The sequence below is a fragment of the Pseudophryne corroboree genome, chromosome 3 (assembly GCF_028390025.1).
Source record: "Pseudophryne corroboree isolate aPseCor3 chromosome 3, aPseCor3.hap2, whole genome shotgun sequence".
Classification (NCBI taxonomy): domain Eukaryota; kingdom Metazoa; phylum Chordata; class Amphibia; order Anura; family Myobatrachidae; genus Pseudophryne; species Pseudophryne corroboree.
In genome coordinates, this window is record NC_086446.1 from 483344037 (window position 1) to 483364606 (window position 20570).

General features: G+C 48.0%; 1 protein-coding gene across 2 annotated transcripts in view; it reads left to right on the forward strand.

Annotated features, from left to right (window-relative positions):
* AMZ2 (archaelysin family metallopeptidase 2) overlaps nt 1–20352 on the forward strand; it is a 117609-nt gene extending 97257 nt beyond the window's left edge. Inside the window, exons 5-7 of one of the 2 annotated variants that reach the window (XM_063960853.1) lie at nt 1360–1520; nt 4990–5166; nt 11704–20352. In XM_063960853.1, coding sequence (XP_063816923.1) covers nt 1360–1520; nt 4990–5166; nt 11704–11847 — 482 coding nt within the window. In that variant the 3' untranslated portion in view covers nt 11848–20352. The remainder of the gene's footprint in view (nt 1–1359; nt 1521–4989; nt 5167–11703) is intronic. The other variant, XM_063960854.1, reaches the window with a different exon arrangement.
* The last annotated feature ends 218 nt before the right edge of the window (nt 20353–20570 follow it).

The window sequence follows — 20570 nt, forward strand, 5'->3', positions numbered from 1 at the left end:
CAATAGTTGGAGGGCCGCAGGTACCCAATCTCTGTTTTTAATGGTCTCAGTTTGGTTCAGTACCATTCACAATCATGGGGAAGACTGCTGAGCTGACACTTGTCCAGAAAACCATCATTGACACCCTCCACAAGGAGGGAAAGCCTCAAAAGGAAATTGCAAAAGAAGTTGGATGTTCTCAAAGTGCTGTATGAAAGCACATTAATAGAAAGTTAAGTGGAAGGAAGAAGTGTGGAAGAAAAAGGTGCACAAGCAGCAGAGATGACCACAGCCTGGAGAGGATTGTCAGGAAAAGGCCATTCAAAAGTGTGGGGGAGCTTCACAAGGAGTGGACTGAGGGTGAAGTTAGTGCATCAAGAGCCACCACATACAGACTGGACATGGGCTTCAAATGTCGTATTCCTCTTGTCAAGCCACTCCTGAACAACAAATAACGTCAGAAGCGTCTTACCTGGGCTAAAGAAAAAAGAACTGGTCTGTTGCTCAGTGGTCCAAAGTCCTCTTTTCTGATGAAAGCAAATCCAAGATGCTTGAAGTCCAGTGTGAAGTTTCCACAGTCTGTGTTGATTTGGGGAGCCATGTCATCTGCTGGTATTGGTCCACTGTGCTTTATTAAGTCCAGAGTCAACGAAGCCGTCTACCAGAGATTTTAGAGCACTTCATGCTTCCTCCAGCAGACAAGCTTTATGGAGATGCTGATTTCATTTTCCAGCAGGACTTGGCACCTGCCCACACTGCCAAAAGTACCAAAACCTGGTTCAATGACCGTGGGTTTACTGTGCTGGATTGGCCAGCAAACTCGCCTGACCCGAACCCCATAGAGATCTATGGGGCATTGCCAAGAGAAAGATGAGAGACATGAGACCGAACAAAGCAGAAGATCTGAAGGCCACTATTAAAGCATCCTGGTCTTCCATGACACCTCAGCAGTGCCACAGGCTGATAAAATCCATGCCACGCCGCATTGAGGCAGTAATTCATGCAAAAGGGGCCCAACCAAGTACTGAGTACCTATGCATGATTTTACTTTTCAGAGGCCGTCATTTTTGTATTTAAAATCCTTTTTTTATCGATTTTATGTCATATTCTAATTTTCTGAGATTTTGGATTTGGGGTTTTCTTAAGCTATAAACCACAATCATCAAAATTATAACAAATAAAGGCTTGAAATATCTAACTTTGCATGTAATGAGTCTATATAATATATTAGTTTCACCTTTTAAGTAATATTACTGAAATAAATTAACTTGTGCACGATATGTTTTGTGTTATCACTGTTGTTCCACTTGTAAAGAGCAACAGCATATGCTGAAACTGTTAATAAGAAATAAAATGTTTAAACAAATTGTATTCTTGCAGGAATAGGGGTATTTAGTTTTGCTCGTTATGATGAGGATTTTTACAGTCTCCGCTACAAAGGCAGGATAAAAGGGAAGAGACCAGCACAGGGGGATTATTCAGTGTTTGAAGGATATTATACTCCATTGATCACAGGCTCGCTCCTCCTCCGTTCCTGCAAGGTGAGTTTTTCAGTTGTTTTGTCCTTCCACTGTAGAAGCATAGCTGCTATCTAATCTGAGATTTAGGGGAAGATGTACTAAGCAGTGAAAAGAGTGGAGAAGTGAGCCAGTGAAGAAGTTGCCCATGGCAATCAATCAGCAGTGAAGTAACATTTATCATTTGCATACTAGAAAATTATACAGACCAGCTGATTGGTTGCCATGGGCAACTTCTCCACTGGCTCACTTCACCACTCGTTTCACTGCTTAGTTAGATCTCCCCCTCTGTCTTGTTTTGGGCCCTTGACCTAGGTACAGTATGTTCCCCACTTATAAAACACACATGTACAGTGCCAGATTAAGGTCCACATGGGCCTGGAGCTGAAATTTACGAAGGGCCTATTGTGTGCCATCGGCAGGAGGCGTGACCAGCGCTGCAGTGGTGTGACCAGTGTGGTGTAGGTGTGGTCTAAATAAGGGGTGTGGCCTGTGCCATGAGTGTGGCTATTTATCTCCATGGAGGTCATAGCTAGTGCTTACCTTCAAACACTTAATAGTTAACTATAACAAGAAAAAGTTTGTGACTCCCATATAATGCAAGCACCAGGGACAACCATATAATACAAGAAGTATCGCAGTGACCGCCATATAATACAGAGAACTGTAGGTGGAAAGGGGGAGCAACGATGGGTCAAAATAGAACAAATGTGGAACAATTAGAAAAGATGGGGCAATACAGATAGGGGATTGAGGGCTCTTGGGACACACAAACTGACATAGACACCACTTACTGACAGACACACTTACTGACACAAACACCCCTTACTAACACAGATTCCACTTCCTGACACAAATACACTGATACAGACAACCCTTACTGACATATACACACTTACTGACAGATACCAATTATTGACACAGAAACCCCTTACTGGCACAGACACCCCTTACTGACACAGACACCCCTTGCTGGCACAAATTCCACTTACTGACAAACATACTGACACTGACACACTTACTGACATAAACACTGGAATACATACTGCTTACTGACACAAACACACTTACTGACATGGGCACCCTTTATTGACAGATACCACTTACTGGTAGTACACCCCTTACGGACACACTTACTGACACACACACTTATTAACACAGATACCCCTTACTGATAAGACACACGACAGACACCTCTTACTGACAGATATCATTTACTGACACAGACTCCACTTAATGACTGATACCCCTTACTGATGCAGACACCACATACTGACACACACAACACAGATAAACTTACAGACACACACACTTACTGACAGATGCTACTTACTGACACAGACACCACATATTGACAAACACACACAACACAGATAAACTTACTGCCCTCCACAGAAGATTATCCTAAAATGAAAACAGTCTGTTAGCATTGTCATTGCAGAACTTACAGTGGAATCTGGCTTCTCTCCTCCTCCCTTGCCCTCAGTGGCAACCTAAGTCAGTATGCACTGTGCGGCGCCAGGTGCATGACCTCCATGACGTCATGGCCTAGGCAGCGCTAGACTCATCTTCCGAGTAGCACTGAGCTCAAACACGGCATGGGCCAGAAATAATTTTGTATTTGGCACTGTGTACAGATGCAGTATTGTTGGTGGCGGGCTGGCTGCCGCCAGTCAGCGGCCCCGGCGACAGTCACGCTGCACCCCCCATGTAGTGGCACCCACATTATGTTTCTCAACTTAAACGGCCTTGAGGCGGCAGGCACACAGGATGAGGGTAAGGGGGTAAGCACACACAGGGTGAGATGTCAGGCACATAGGGTAAGGTAGCAGATACACACGGGTGAGTTGGCAGGCACACACAGATGTGAGGCGGCAGGCACACACAGGGGCGAGGCGGCAGGCACATAGGGTGAGGAAGCAGACAAACACAAGGGTATGACGTCAGGCACACAGGGTGAGGTGGCAGGCCACACACAGGGATAGGGTGGCAGGCACACAGGGTGAGGTGGCAGGCACACACAGGGATAGGGTGGCAGGCACACGGGTTAGGATTCAGACACACACACAGGTATAGGGTGGCAGGCACACCAGGGTGAGGAGTCAGGCACACACACAGGGATAGGGTGGCAGGCACACAGGGGTGGGGAGTCAGGCACACACACAGGGATAGGGTGGCAGGCACACAGGGGTGGGGAGTCAGGCACACACACAGGGATAGGGTGGCAGGCACACAGGGGTGGGGAGTCAGGCACACAGGGGTGGGGAGTCAGGCACACAGGGGCGGGGAGTCAGGCACAGGGTGAGGTGGCAGGCACACTGGGGTGAGGAGTCAGGCAGACAGGGTGAGGTGGCAGGCACACATGGTTGAGGAGTCAGGTACACAGGGCTGAGGAGTCAGGCACACAGGGTCAGGGGCATATCTATATCTGTGTGTCCCATTGCTATGCCCTTTCCCCCGGGTCAGCCGCTAGAGGGTCACTTCTCTCCACAGCATTCCCCCATGAGTGGGCATACTTCCCGCTGCGCTCACTTCTCACTGTAAGCACTTCTGCAGCTCAGGCCCTGAGCGCTCACCCCTGAGGAGGCATCAGGCTGCGGCTCCTCTCATCCTGTGCGGTCCGTCTGGTGCTGTCAGGCGCTGCCCGGTGTATCTGATCCGACTCTGTGTTGCTGGGCGGCGTGGCGTGTCCAAGCACGTGTAGCGTTACAGCAGCAGGGGGAGTGCAATGGTCGGGCCCCACAGCAGCCGAACAAACATCCTGGGCTCGCCGCAGCTACAGGTGACATCTCAGAATCAGATGCGGCACCCAGTCTGGCCCTGCGCACTACCCAGAGCCTGCGGCCAGCACCTGGACACCCCGCTCACTCCATGATGCTCGCAGTGACAGTTTTGGAGCATATATCAGCAGACATTGCTGGAATGTCCTGCAGCAGACGCCGACTCCACCAGGTACATTACCCTGGCTGGCGCGGGCTTCACTGGAGCGCTCTGTGGGCCTATTTTCAATGGGGGCCCTGGAGGTGCAGCTCCATCCGCCCCATTGTTAATACGGCTCTGCACATGTATTATACAGCTCCATTAACTTACTATACATGAGGCAGCCTGCATTTAAAAACAGCTCCAAGTTGTCAACATATAACACTGCCACATGCTCACTGTAATATTGGCCCAAATGTATTAAGCCTTAACAAGAGATAAAGTGGAGATGGATAAACAGTGATAAATGACCAGCCAATCAGCTCCTAACTGTCATTTTTCAAACACAGCCTGTGACCTGGCAGTTAGGAGCTGATTGGCTGGTCATTTATCACACTTAATCCATCTCCACTTTATCACTTGTTAAGGCTTAATACATTTGGGCCAATACATACTGACCATTCCCTCTGAGTGGAATAGCTACGGGAATAGAATAAAATAGCTATTCTTGGCAGCATATAAGGCGGAGGCAACCACCATAACACAGGATTTGATGGTTGTGTTTATATTTCAGACACTTACACATGAGATTGGGCACATGTTCGGTCTTCGTCATTGCCAATGGTTGCAGTGTGTGATGCAGGGGTCCAACCACCTTGAAGAGTCTGACCGGAGACCCCTGGACCTCTGCCCCATCTGTCTACGCAAGCTGCAGTCCGCCATCGGGTTTAACATTGCAGAGAGATACAATGTACTGTTTTCTGTTCTTGCTCTTTAAAAAGTTGCTTATCATCTATGTCGTAGCTAGGTCCATGGAGCTGTAACTCCCGATAGTGATTCCATATAGTTACCCATTGTACAAATGATGTATGAGTTACAGAACTGTTACCCAAATCTCGTCCTCACACACCCCAACTGAACATATTTCTTTAATAATGCACAGGTGACTTGGTCTATTTGGCTGGGTCAGTGACTATTCTGCCAGAGATAGAGCTGTTGGGGTGTAGGGGGAACAGATTTGGGAAACACTGGAATATATAATCTCAATTTCTGTAATCTGTCATTCCATGAGGGGATTTTTTTTTTTTTAGAATGACACTTAGCCATTGTAGAGCCTGCTTTAATAATATGTTGATGGATATAACTCATTTAGGGGTCTATTCATAAAGCAGTGAAAAGAGTGGAGAAGTTGCCCATGGCAACCAATCAGCTGCTCTGTATAATTTTAAAGTATGCAAATTATAATTACGTCAATGCTGATTGGTTGCCATGGGCAACTTCTCCACTGGCTCACTTCTCCACACTTTTCACTGCTTCATGAATAGACCCCTTATTCACATAGGGGTGTCCAACTATTGCAAACATTGTTTACCATCAGTTTTTATAAAAACATAAATCAGCAAGCTTACACTAAAATGTCTTCAAATGTAATATAGGAATAAGAGTATGGGGTACTGAGAGAAAAGAGGGTTCTACGAGCCAGCAAAACTGTTCGAAACACTTTTCACATGTTCTGTAATTGGATTAAGAGTATATACAATTTGGGAAAATAAGAATTTACTTACCGATAATTCTATTTCTCATAGTCCGTAGTGGATGCTGGGGACTCCGTAAGGACCATGGGGAATAGCGGCTCCGCAGGAGACTGGGCACATCTAAATAAAGCTTTAGGACTAACTGGTGTGCACTGGCTCCTCCCTCTATGACCCTCCTCCAAGCCTCAGTTAGGATACTGTGCCCGGACGAGCGTACACAATAAGGAAGGATTTTGAATCCCGGGTAAGACTCATACCAGCCACACCAATCACACCGTATAACTTGTGATCTGAACCCAGTTAACAGTATGATAACAGAGGAGCCTCTGAAAAGATGGCTCCCAACAATAATAACCCGATTTTTTTTAACTATGTACAAGTATTGCAGACAATCCGCACTTGGGATGGGCGCCCAGCATCCACTACGGACTATGAGAAATAGAATTATCGGTAAGTAAATTCTTATTTTCTCTAACGTCCTAAGTGGATGCTGGGGACTCCGTAAGGACCATGGGGATTATACCAAAGCTCCCAAACGGGCGGGAGAGTGCGGATGACTCTGCAGCACCGAATGAGAGAACTCCAGGTCCTCCTCAGCCAGGGTATCAAATTTGTAGAATTTAGCAAACGTGTTTGCCCCTGACCAAGTAGCTGCTCGGCAAAGTTGTAAAGCCGAGACCCCTCGGGCAGCCGCCCAAGATGAGCCCACTTTCCTTGTGGAACGGGCTTTTACAGATTTTAGCTGTGGCAGGCCTGCCACAGAATGTGCAAGCTGAATTGTACTACAAATCCAACGAGCAATAGTCTGCTTAGAAGCAGGAGCACCCAGCTTGTTGGGTGCATACAGGATAAACAGCGAGTCAGATTTCCTGACTCCAGCCGTCCTGGAATATTTTCAGGGCCCTGACAACATCCAGCAACTTGGATTCCTCCAAGTCCCTAGTAGCCGCAGGCACCACAATAGGTTGGTTCAGGTGAAAACGCTGGAACCACCTTAGGGAGAAACTGAGGACGAGTCCTCAATTCCGCCCTGTCCGAATGGAAAATCAGATAAGGGCTTTTACAGGATAAAGCCGCCAATTCTGACACGCGCCTGGCCCAGGCCAGGGCCAACAGCATGACCACTTTCCATGTGAGATATTTTAACTCCACAGATTTAAGTGGTTCAAACCAATGTGACTTTTGGAACCCAAACTACATTGAGATCCCAAATTGCCACTGGAGGCACAAAAGGAGGCTGTATATGCAGTACCCCTTTTACAAACGTCTAAACTTCAGGGACTGAAGCTAGTTCTTTTTTGGAAGAAAATTGACAGGACCGAAATCTGAACCTTAATGGACCCCAATTTCAGGCCCATAGACACTCCTGTTTGCAGGAAATGTAGGAATCGACCCAGTTGAATTTCCTCCGTCGGGCCTTACTGGCCTCGCACTACGCAACATATTTTCGCCAATTGCGGTGATAATGTTTTTGCGGTTACATCCTTCCTGGCTTTAGATCAGGATATGGATGACTTCATCCGGAATGCCTTTTTTCCTTCAGGATCCGGTGTTCAACCGGCATGCCGTCAAACGCAGCCGCGGTAAGTCTTGGAACAGACAGGGTCCTTGCTGGAGCAGGTCCCTTCTTAGAGGTAGAGGCCACGGATCCTCCGTGAGCATCTCTTGAAGTTCCGGTTACCAAGTCCTTCTTGGCCAATCCGGAGCCACGAATATAGTGCTTTCTCCTCTCCATCTTATCAATCTCAGTACCTTGGGTATGAGAGGCAGAGGAGGGAACACATACACTGACTGGTACACCCACGGTGTTACCAGAGCGTCTACAACTACTGCCTGAGGGTCTCTTGACCTGGCGCAATACCTGTCGAGTTTTTTAATCATGTGGACGACTTCTGGGTGAAGTCCCCACTCTCCCGGGTGGAGGTCGTGCTGAGGAAGTCTGCTTCCCAGTTGTCCACTCCCGGAATGAATACTGTTGACAGTGCTATCACATGATTTTCCGCCCAGCGAAGAATCCCTGCAGCTTCTGCCATTGCCCTCCTGCTTCTTGTGCCACCCTGTCTGTTTACGTGGGTGACTGCCATGATGTTGTCCGACTGGATCAACACCGGCTGACCTTGAAGCAGAGGTCTTGCTAAGCTTAGAGCATTGTAAATGGCCCTTAGCTTCAGGATATTTATGTGAAGTGATGTATCCAGGCTTGACCCTAAGCCCTGGATATTCCTTCCCTGTGTGACTGCTCCCCAGCCTCGCAGGCTGGCATCCGTGGTCACCAGGACCCAGTCCTGAATGCCGAATCTGCGGCCCTCTAGAAGATGAGCACTCTGCAAACCACCACAGGATGGATACCCTTGTCCTTGGTGACAGGGTTATCCGCTGATGCATCTGAAAATGCGACCCGGACCATTTGTCCAGTAGGTTCCACTGGAAAGTTCTTGCGTGGAATCTAGCGAATGGGATTGCTTCGTAGGAAGCCACCATTTTTACCCCGAACCCTTGTGCATTGATGCACTGAGCCTTGGTTCGGTTTTAGGAGGTTCCTGACTAGCTCGGATAACTCCCTGGCTTTCTCTTCCGGGAGAAACACCTTTTTTCTGGACTGTGTCCAGGAACATCCCTAGGAAACAGAAGACAAGTCGTCGGAACCAGCTGCGATTTTGGAATATTGAGAATCCAATCGTGCTGCCGCAACACTACCTGAGATAGTGCTACACCGACTTCCAACTGTTCCCTGGATCTTACCCTTATCAGGGAATCGTCCAAGTAAGGGATAACTAAAATGTCCTTCCTTCGAGGGGATATCATTTCGGCCATTACCTTGGTAAAGACCCGGGGTGCCGTGGACCATCCCTACGGCAGCGTCTGAACTGATAGTGACAGTTCTGTACCATAACCTGAGGTACCCTTGGTGAGAAGGGTAAATTTTGACATGAAGGTAAGCATCCTTGATGTCCCGAGCCATCATGTAGTCCCCTTCTTCCAGGTTCGCAATCACTGCTCTGAGTGACTCAATCTTGAATTTGAACCTCTGTATGTAAGTGTTCAAAGATTTTAGATTTTAGATTTAGATTTAGAATCGGTCTCACCGAGCCGTCTGGCTTCGGTACCACAATAGTGTGGAATAATACCCCGTTCCCTGTTGCAGGAGGGGTACCTTGATTATCACCTGCTGGGAATACAGCTTGTGAATGGCTTCCAAAACTGCCTCCCTGTCAGAGGGAGACGTCGGTAAAGCCGACTTTTTGAAAACGGCGAGGGGGAGACGTCTCGAATTCCAATATGTACCCTTGAGATATTACCTGAAGGATCCAGGGGTCTACTTGCGAGTGAGCCCACTGCGCACTGAAATTCATTGAGAACGGGCCCCCACCGTGCCTGAGCTTGTAAGGCCCTAGCGTCATACTGAGGGCTTGGCAGAGGCGGGAAAGGGTTTCTGTTCCTGGGAACTGGCTAATCTCTTCAGCCTTTTTCCTCTCCCTCTGTCACGAGCAGAAAAGAGGAACCTTTTGTCCGCTTGCCAACAAAGGACTGCGCCTGATAATACGGAGTCTTATTTTGAGAGGCGACCTGGGGTACAAACGTGGATTTCCCAGTTGTTGCCGTGGCCACCAGGTCTAAAAGACCGACCCCAAATGTCCCTTTTCAAAGGCTATACTTCCAAATGCTGTTTGGAATCCGCATCACCTGACCATTTTACTGGTAGAATTGGACAACGCACTTATACTTGATGCCAGTCGGCAAATATTCAACTGTGCATCATGCATATATAGAAATGCATCTTTTAAATGCTCTATAGGCAATAATATACTATCCTTATCTAGGATATCAATATTTCCAGTCAGGGAATCCGACCATGCCAACCCAGCACTGCACCTCCAGGCTGAGGCGATTGCTGGTCGCAGTATAACACCAGTATGTGTGTAAATACCTTTTTGGATACCCTCCTGCTTTCTATCAGCAGGATCCTTAAGGGCGGCCATCTCATGAGAGGGTAGAGCCCTTGTTCTTACAAGCGTGTGAGCGCCTTATCCCCCCTAGGGGGTGTTTCCCAACGCACCCTAACCTCTGGCGGGAAAGGGTATGCAGCCAATACTTTTTAAGAAATTATCAATTGTTATCGGGGGGAAACCCACGCATCATCACACACCTCATTTTATTTCTCAGATTCAGGAAAACTACAGGTAGTTTTTCCCTCACCGAACATAATACCCCTTTTTGGTGGTACTCGTATTATCAGAAATGTATAAAAACATTTGCCATTGTCTCAATCATGTAACGTGTGGCCCTACTGGAAATCACGGTTGTCTCTACACCGTCGACACAGGAGTCAGTATCCGTGTCGGCGTCTGTATCTGCCATCTGAGGTAACGGCCGCTTTAGAGCCCCTGACGGCCTATGAGACGTCTGGACAGGCACAAGCTGAGTAGCCGGCTGTCTCATGTCAACCACTGTTTTTTTATATAGAGCTGACACTGTCACGTAATTTTCAACAGTACATCCACTCAGGTGTCGACCCCCTAGGGGGTGACATCACTGTTACAGACACTCTGCTCCGTCTCCACATCATTTTTCTCCTCATACATGTCGACACAAACGTACCGACACACAGCACACACACAGGGAATGCTCTGATAGAGGACAGGACCCCACTAGCCCTTTGGGGAGACAGAGGGAGAGTATGCCAGCACACACCAGAGCGCTATATATATACAGGGATAACCTTATATAAGTGTTTTTCCCCTTATAGCTGCTGTATGTTTTAATACTGCGCCTAAATAGTGCCCCCCTCTCTTTTTTTTAACCCTTTCTGTAGTGCAGGGAAGAGTCAGGGAGCTTCCCTCCAACTGAGCTGTGAGGGAAAATGGCGCCAGTGTGCTGAGGAGATAGGCTCCGCCCCCTTTTCGGCGGCCTTATCTCCCGATTTTTTGTATATTCTGGCAGGGGTTAAATGCATCCATATAGCCCAGGAGCTATATGTGATGCATTTTTTTGCCATGTAAGGTATTTCTGTCCATGTTTTATTGCGTCTCAGGGCGCCCCCCCCAGCCTCAGTGACCGGAGTGTGAAGTGTGCTGAGAGCAATGGCGCACAGCTGCAGTGCTGTGCGCTACCTTATTTGAAGACAGGAACGTCTTCTGCCGCCGCTTTCTCCGGACCTCTTCGCTCTTCTGGCTCTGTAAGGGGGCCGGCGGCGCGGCTCCGGGACCCATCCAGGCTGAACCTGTGATCGTCCCTCTGGAGCTAATGTCCAGTAGCCAAGAAGCCCAATCCACTCTGCACGCAGGTGAGTTCGCTTCTTCTCCCCTTAGTCCCTCGATGCAGTGAGCCTGTTGCCAGCAGGTCTCACTGAAAATAACAAACCTAAACTAAAACTTTCACTAAGAAGCTCAGGAGAGCCCCTAGTGTGCACCCTTCTCGTCGGGCACAGAAATCTAACTGAGGCTTGGAGGAGGGTCATAGGGGGAGGAGCCAGTGCACACCAGTTAGTCCTAAAGCTTTCTTTAGATGTGCCCAGTCTCCTGCGGAGCCGCTATTCCCCATGGTCCTTACGGAGTCCCCAGCATCCACTTAGGACGTTAGAGAAACTTAATATGTAGATTCCTCAGAACTGTTAATGTTTGGAGACTACGTTTCTTGTGTATAGTCTTATTAAGCCACCGTTTGATTTCCACAGTAGACATCAGTGGTTTATCAGCATAGGTTCTGTGACTGAAGTGTTGCCCTCTTCATTGACATATTGTGTTTATTTCTAGTCTCTGCTCCAATGGACTGAAGAGGAAGAAAGTAATTCAGACACTGGGACCCATGATGAAGACCAGCATAGAATCCCTAAACCCGTGGATCAGTTTCAGGAGCACAGAGCATGGATCACAAGGTGTTTGTCTCTCTTGACATAAAAAGGCCATCGCTGATGCATGTACTGATAAAAATGATTACGCACAATATTCTGCTCTCATGGCTGTATTACCATACTTGGACAAGAACTAAGCATTGTAGAGTGACTGACCTGTGTACTAATGACCCTGGAACGTTAACAAGCAACAACCATGACATATTTACATTTATCCAAAATCCAGTTTGGGACTATTCACATATCTTATTGAACAATATAATTCTTTATTCAACTCATTTAAACAATAACAAAAGGTATCATAAAGCAAATAAATAAGATTTTAAACCTACCAGTAAATCTTTTTCTCCTAGTCCGTAGAGGATGCTGGGGACTCCGTAAGGACCATGGGGTATAGACGTGCTCCGCAGGAGATATGGGCACTATAAAGAACTTTAGAATGGGTGTGCACACCATCCACACCGTATAACCTGGAATATACGCAACCAGTTAACAGTATGAACAAAAAACAGTATCAGCTAAAGACTGATCTCAACTGTAACATAACCCTTATGGAAGCAACAACTATATACAAGCCTTGCAGATTTTGTCCGCACTGGGACGGGCGCCCAGCAACCTCTACGGACTAGGAGAAAAAGATTTACCGGTAGGTTTAAAATCTTATTTTCTCTTACGTCCTAGAGGATGCTGGGGACTCCGTAAGGACCATGGGGTTTATACCAAAGCTCCAGACCGGGCGGGAGAGTGCGGACGACTCTGCAGCATCGACTGAGCAAACGCAAGGTCCTCATCAGCCAGGGTATCAAACTTATAGAACTTTGCAAAAAAGGTGTTTGAACCTGACCAGGTAGCTGCTCGGCAAAGCTGTAAAGCCGAGACGTCTCGGGCAACCGCCCAAGAAGAGGCTACCTTCCTAGTGGAATGGGCCTTTACTGAATTTGTTAACGGCAAACCCGCCGTAGAATGAGCCTGCTGAATCGTGTTACAGATCCAGCGAGCAATAGTCTGCTTCGAAGCAGGAGCGCCAACTTTGTTGGCTGCATACAGGACAAACAGTGCTTCTGTTTTCATAACCCGAGCCGTCCTGGCTACATAGATTTTTAAGGCCCTGACTACATCCAGGGACTTGGAATCCTCCAAGTCACCCGTAGCCACAGGCACCACAATAGGTTGGTTCATATGAAATGAAGAAACCACCTTAGGCAAAAATTGAGGATGAGTCCTCAACTCTGCTCTATCCACATGGAAGGTCAAATAGGGGCTCTTGTTAAACAAGGCCGCCAATTCGGACACCCGCCTTGCAGATGCCAAGGCCAACAACATGACCTCCTTCCAAGTGAGAAATTTAAATTCAACCGGTTGAAGAGGTTCAAACCAGTGAGACTTCAGGAACCACAACACCACGTTAAGGTCCTAAGGTGCCACTGGGGGCACAAAAGGAGGCTGGATGTGCAGCACTCCCTTTACAATAGTCTGGACTTCTGGGAGAGAAGCCAATTCCTTCTGAAAGAAAATAGACAGGGCCGAAATCTGTACCTTAATGGAGCCTAATTTTAGGCCCATATCCACTCCTGTCTGTAGAAAGTGGAGAAAACGGCCCAGATGGAAATCTTCCATAGGAGCATTCTTGGCTTCACACCAAGAAACATATTTCCTCCAGATACGGTGATAATGTTTTGCCGTTACCTCCTTCCTAGCCTTTATTCAAGGGCCCTCATTCCGAGTTGATCGCTCGCAAGGCGAATTTAGCAGAGTTGCTCACGCTAAGCCTACGCCTACTGGGAGTGTATCTTAGCTTCTTAAAATTGCGACCGATGTATTCGCAATATTGCGATTACAAACTACTTAGCAGTTTCAGAGTAGCTTCAGACTTACTCGGCATCTGCGATCAGTTCAGTGCTTGTCGTTCCTGGTTTGACGTCACAAACACACCCAGCGTTCGCCCAGACACTCCCCCGTTTCCCCGGCCACTCCTGCGTTTTTTCCGGAAACGGTAGCGTTTTTTCCCGCACGCCCATAAAACGGCCTGTTTCCGCCCAGTAACACCCATTTCCTGTCAATCACATTACGATCGCCGGAGCGATGAAAAAGCCGTGAGTAAAAATACTATCTCCATTGTAAAATTACTTGGCGCAGTCGCAGTGCGATTATTGCGCATGCGTACTAAGCGGAATTTCACTGCGATGCGATGAAAAATACCGAGCGAACGACTCGGAATGAGGGCCAAGAGTAGGGATGACTTCCTCCGGAATACCTTTCCCAGCTAGGATTCGGTGTTCAACCGCCATGCCGTCAAACGTAACCGCGGTAAGTCTTGGAACACGCAGGGCCCCTGTTGTAACAGGTCCTCCCTGAGAGGAAGAGGCCATGGATCTTCTGTGAGCATCTCCTGAAGATCTGAATACCAGGCCCTTCGAGGCCAATCTGGAACAATGAGGATTGTTTTCACTCTTTTTTGTCTTATGATTCTCAATATTTTTGAGATGAGAGGAAGAGGGGGGAACACATAGACCAACTGAAACACCCAAGGTGTCACCAGGGCATCTACCGCTACTGCCTGAGGGTCCCTTGACCTGGCACAATACCTCCGAAGCTTCTTGTTGAGGCGTGACGCCATCATGTCTATGTGAGGAATTCCCCAAAGACTTGTTATCTCTGTAAAAACGTCTTGATGAAGTCCCCACTCTCCTGGATGGAGATCGTGTCTGCTGAGGAAGTCTGCTTCCCAGTTGTCCACTCCCGGAATGAAGACCGCTGACAGAGCGCTTACGTGATTTTCCGCCCAGCGAAGAATCCTGGTGGCTTCCGCCATTGCCACTCTGCTCCTTGTCCCGCCTTCGCGGTTTACATGAGCCACGGCTGTGACGTTGTCTGATTGAATCAGAACCGGTAGGTCGCGAAGAAGATTCTCCGCTTGTCATAGGCCGTTGTATATGGCCCTCAATTCCGTTGATGTGTAGACAAGCCTCCTGGCTTGACATAGTCCCTGAAAATTTCTTCCTTGTGTGACTGCTCCCCATCCTCAGAGGCTTGCGTCCGTGGTCACCAGAACCCAGTCTTGAATGCCGAACCTGCGACCTTCTAGAAGGTGAGCACTTTGCAGTCACCACAGGAGAGACACCCTGGCCCGGGGGGACAGGCTTATCTTCTGATGTATTAGTAGATGGGACCCTGACCACTTGTCCAGGAGGTCCCACTGAAACGTCCATGCATGAAACCTGCCGAAGGGGATGGCCTCGTAGGCTGCCACCATTTTCCCCAGAACTCGAGTGCATTGATGAACAGACACTCTTTTTGGTTTTAGCAAGTCTCTGACTATTGTTCTGGAGGTCTTGGGCTTTTTCTATCGGGAGAAAAACCCTCTTCTGTTCCGTGTCCAGAATCATGCCTAGGAATGATAGTCGAGTCGTTGGAATCAATTGTGACTTTGGCAGATTGAGAATCCAACTGTGTTGTTGTAGCACTCCCAGGGAGAGCGACACGCTCTTCTGCAATTGATCTCTTGATCTTGCTTTTATCAGGAGATCGTCCAAGTATGGGATAATTGTGACTCCCTGCCTGCGCAGGTGCACCATCATCTCCGCCATCACCTTGGTGAAAATCCTCGGGGCCGTGGAAATCCCAAACGGCAACGTCTGAAACTGGTAATGACAGTCCCGTACAGCGAATCTCCGGTACGCCTGATGAGGAGGATATATGGGGACATGAAGGTATGCTTCCTTTATGTCGAGTGACACCATAAAATCCCCCCCTTCCAGACTGGAGATCACAGCTCGGAGCGATTCCATCTTGAATTTGAACTTTTTCAAGTACAGGTTTAGGGATTTTAGATTTAAAATGGGTCTGACCGAACCATCTGGCTTCGGGACCACGAACAGGGTCAAATAGTACCCTTACCCCTGTTGGACTAGGGGAACCTTGACAATCACTTGCTGTTGACACAGCTTTTGAATTGCAGCTAACACTACTTCCCTCTCTGGGGAAGAAGCTGGCAAGGCCGACTTGAAAAATCGGCGAGCGGGCACCTCTTCGAATTCCAGTTTGTAGCCTTGGGATACAATATCCATCGCCCAAGGATGCACGTCTGACAGAACCCAGACCTGGCTGAAGAGTCGAAGATGTGCCCCCACCGGTGCGGACTCCCTCAGTGTAGCCCCAGTGTCATGCGGTGGATTTAGTAGAAGCCGGGGAGGACTTCTGCTCCTGGAAACTAGCTGGAGCAGGTGCTCTCTTTCCTCTACCCTTACCTCTGGCGAGGAAAGATGAGCCCCAACCTCTTCTGGACTTATGCGACCGAAAGGACTGCATCTGATATTGTGGAGTTTTCTTTTGCTGTGGGGGAACAAAAGGCAAAAAGGTAGATTTACCCGCGGTAGCTGTGGCAACCAGGTCCGCGAGACCTTCCACAAATAAAACTTCACCTTTGTATGGCAAAACCTCCATATGCTTCTTTGAGTCGGCATCACCCGTCCATTGGCGGGTCCACAGGGCTCGCCTAGCAGAAATCGCCATGGCGTTGGCTCTCGAACCCAGCAGCCCAACGTCTCTTTGAGCGTCCCTCATATATAAGACTGCGTCTTTAATGTGGCCTAAGGTCAATAAAATGGTATCCCTGTCTAGGGTATCAAGGTCAGCTGACAAGGTATCTGTCCAACCTGCAACTGCACTACACACCCATGCCGATGCTATTGCCGGTCTGAGCAAAGCACCTGTATGCGCATAAATAGACTTTAAAGTAGTTTCCTGTCTGCGAACAGCAGGATCCTTGAGGGCTGCCGTGTCCGGAGACGGTAGCGCCACCTTCTTGGATAGGCGTGTTAAAGCCTTGTCCACCCTGGGTGAGGATTCCCAACGTACCCTGTCCTGTGCAGGGAAAGGATACGCCATAAGAATCCTTTTGGGAATCTGCAGTTTTTTATCAGGAGTTTCCCAAGCTTTTTCAAATAACTCGTTAAGATCATGGGATGGGGGAAAGGTTACCTCAGGTTTCTTTTCCTTATACATGCGCACCCTCGTGTCAGGGACCGAGGGGTCATCTGTGATATGCAAAACATCTTTTATTGCAATAATCATATAATGAATTCTTTTGGCCACCCTTGGGTGTAACCTCGCATCATCGTAGTCGACACTGGAGTCAGAATCCGTGTCGGTATCAGTGTCTGCTATTTGGGATAGGGGACGTTTTTGAGACCCAGAAGGGCCTGGTGACCCAGTCGAAGCGGTGGATTGACTCCCAGCTTTTTCTCTGGACTCTGCTTTGTCCAATCTCTTATGTAATAAGGTCACATTTGCATTTAAAACATTCCACATGTCCATCCAATCATGAGTCGGCGTTGCCTACTGAGACACCACAATCATCTGCTCCACCTCCTCCTTAGCTGAGTCTTCCGCATCAGACATGCCGACACACTCGTACCGACACCCCCACACACACAGGGATATAGTTATAAGGAGACAGTTACCCAATAAGGCCCTTTGGAGAGACAGAGAGAGAGTATGCCAGCACACACCCAGCGCCAACTGACACTGGAAAATAATCTCCCAGATAATAGCGCTTTTATCTTAATCACTGTGTTAATACACTCACTGCGCCTTACAAGTGCCCCCCCCCCCTCCTCTTTTCAGCCCTGTGTCATCGTGTTCAGCAGGGGAGAGACCGGGGATCCAGCTTCTCTGCAGATCTCTGTGGAGAAAATTGTGCTGGTTAGTGCTGAGGGTCCAAGCTCCGCCCCCTCCAGCGGCGGGCTTCGGTCCCGCTCAAAATATCACAAAACTAGCGGGGGATTTATAGAATTACTGCCTCCGCAGTGTCTAACCTTATAATGCCAGAATTAGAGGTTTTTATTGCTGCCCAGGGCGCCCCCCCTGCGCCCTGCACCCATCAGCTAGTGTGTGTAGTGTGTGGGAGCAATGGCGCGCAGCGTTAACGCTGCGCGCTTACCTCAGTGAAGATCTGAAGTCTTCTGCCGCCTTGAAGTCTTATTTTCTTTTTATACTCACCCGGCTTCTATCTTCCGGCTCTGCGAGGAGGACGGCGGCGCGGCTCTGGGACGAACAGCGAGGGGAGACCTGCGTTCCGACTCCCTCTGGAGCTAATGGTGTCCAGTAGCCTAAGAAGCAGAGCCTATCACTTAAGTAGGTCTGCTTCTCTCTCCTCAGTCACACAATGCAGGGAGCCTGTTGCCAGCAGTGCTCCCTGAAAATAAAAAACCTAACAAAATTCTTTATCAGAGAAACTCAGGAGAGCTCCCCTGTAATGCACCCAATCTCCTCTGGGCACAGGATCTAACTGAGGTCTGGAGGAGGGGCATAGAGGGAGGAGCCAGTGCATTCTAAAGTTCTTTATAGTGCCCATATCTCCTGCGGAGCCCATCTATACCCCATGGTCCTTACGGAGTCCCCAGCATCCTCTAGGACGTTAGAGAAAAGGGAAATATATGTGCAATAAATATTTAAGAATTCTAGTTGTCAAGTACTTTTTATTTTCTTTCAGCCTAGGTGGACACTGGAAAAATGGGGATATGGTGGTTCAGTAGTCTCCAGGCACCAAGAAGTTAAACTTGTTGCAGAGTGCAGTTGAGGCTCCTCCTCCCCTATACCCCACCTACTTAGCCAGGAACCAGTTTTTCTTGGTGCCTGATAGGAAAGGACGCCTTTTGAATTTTCTTTTCTTGTTGCTACATGAGCCTGTCAGTGACGGCCAGTCCGGCGCTACCGCTGACCGCACCAACACCCTTTTCTAGCGGCCGGTGTGCGGATCTCATGGTCAGTCACACCGGCCCCTCCTGGCACTCGAGGAATCGCAAGCCAGACACTGGGGGCAGGTAAGCAACTTCCCGCGGCAACCACCGCCTGTAGGGGGACAGTCTCTGGGTCCTGGCAGCGCTGCTCAGTCCTTAGTAAGACACCGCTAAATCCACCACCCTACCTATTCCAGGCGTGACTTCTCTTAAAGACCCTACTGATAAGAAGCTTGAACAGTTTCTCTAATGCTGGTGTGACTATTCGTCCTGTGTTTACTTTGGCTTGGATATCCAAGACCATTGGCAGCTGGGTGGACTTCTTGGATGAAGTCCATCGATCTGGGACACATCATTTAAACCTGCTGTCCATCGTGGATAACATTATTAGGTAAAGCAGCCCTAGACTCCAGGACTTTTGCCTCAAAATTTTGGCTTCCTGTGTGGAAGCTAGAATGGCCTTATGGCTTCGTTCTTGATGAGCCACTAATTAATCCAAAAAAGGCTTTAGAGGCCTTACCCTTTTCAGGTGAGGTTCTTTTTGGTCAAGAAGTGAACAAGATTGTGGCTGCCTATAAGAAGGCTTTCCTACCCTCTGCAGCGCCAAAGCCAAAACAGACTTCCTTTTATCCACAAGACAAAGCGAGAGGACAGGTCTCTTCTAAAGTACAGGGTTCTGCTAAGAACACTAGGTCCAAATGGTCAATATGCATGGTTTGGTCACCGCCAGGTCCCCAAGCCAGCTGACAGGCCTGCGGCATGACAATCCAGGTCCCCACATGGTCTCTTGGGTGAGTGGTCGCCTACTGCAGTTAGCCTACGTTTGGCTAAGGACCAAATCTGACGACTGTCCGTAGCCTATCACTGAAGAAGCCCCCCAAAGTCTGGATCTGTTATGGAGGGCTAGCACATATCTAACGGCCCCCCTCATTAGCACCAAACCCATCTATGGATTCCAGGTACCTTTTTCATTTCACTTCCACTCTAGATACTGTGGGTCTCCCATAACAATTGTCTGCAATATATGTACCTACAAACATATCCACTAAACTTATTCTGTGGATACCTCTACCACTAGGGATCACTAACCCAGAGTATAATGCATATTACACACTCTGAGGCATGTTCACTCCACACGATCCTCATAAAGTTACAGACAGGCACAGTCATTGTGTATATTTTCGCTGATAGTGGTCTGCAATGTTATTGTAACAGACACACTTCTGTGAGAAGATCACAACAGCAGATGTCTAATTTCCTACACTATATATCCCTGTGACACACTTCAGCAGTCATACTCACATATCAGTCACTGTTTTGCACATAATACGTAGCAGTCTACAGTGTACGGCCAATGGGATAACTTACTATATCTGCATATCTGATCTCTATACTTAACCTTCTTTGTGTGTAGTACCCACATACTTATGGTTTACACATATTGTTTATGAATACAGCCACACTACATGGAAATAATACGGTATGCGTTTGAGACTCTTTATGCATATATGCTTGAGGAATTGACATGAATATATACAGTACATACATACTATCTTGTGGTGTTTTCTCTATATATGAATATTGTATGGGTACATATACACACACTACATGAATGCACAAATATCTATGGAAAGCAGCCATATTAGTATGATGAATTATCATATTGTGTACCTGAATACAATCCACTTAAAAGGGCTACTATCACCTTGGTGCTGAATTTCATATTAAATTTAGGAAGTCACCTACAGATATTATACCAAAAATGAGTTTTATGGTAAGAACTTACCTTTGTTAAAACTCTTTCTGCGAGGTACACTGGGCTCCACAAGTCTGGACAATGGGGTGTAGAGTAGGATCTTGATCCGAGGCACCAACAGACTCAAAGCTTTGACTGTTCCCAGAATGCACAGCGCCGCCTCCTATATCACCCCGGTTAGTAGCCACATATACCACACTCTCATGACAAGAGAAGTGTCGGCGGCTAATGCCATATCAACCCAAAGAAGCTAAGTGTGTCAGGGTGGGCGCC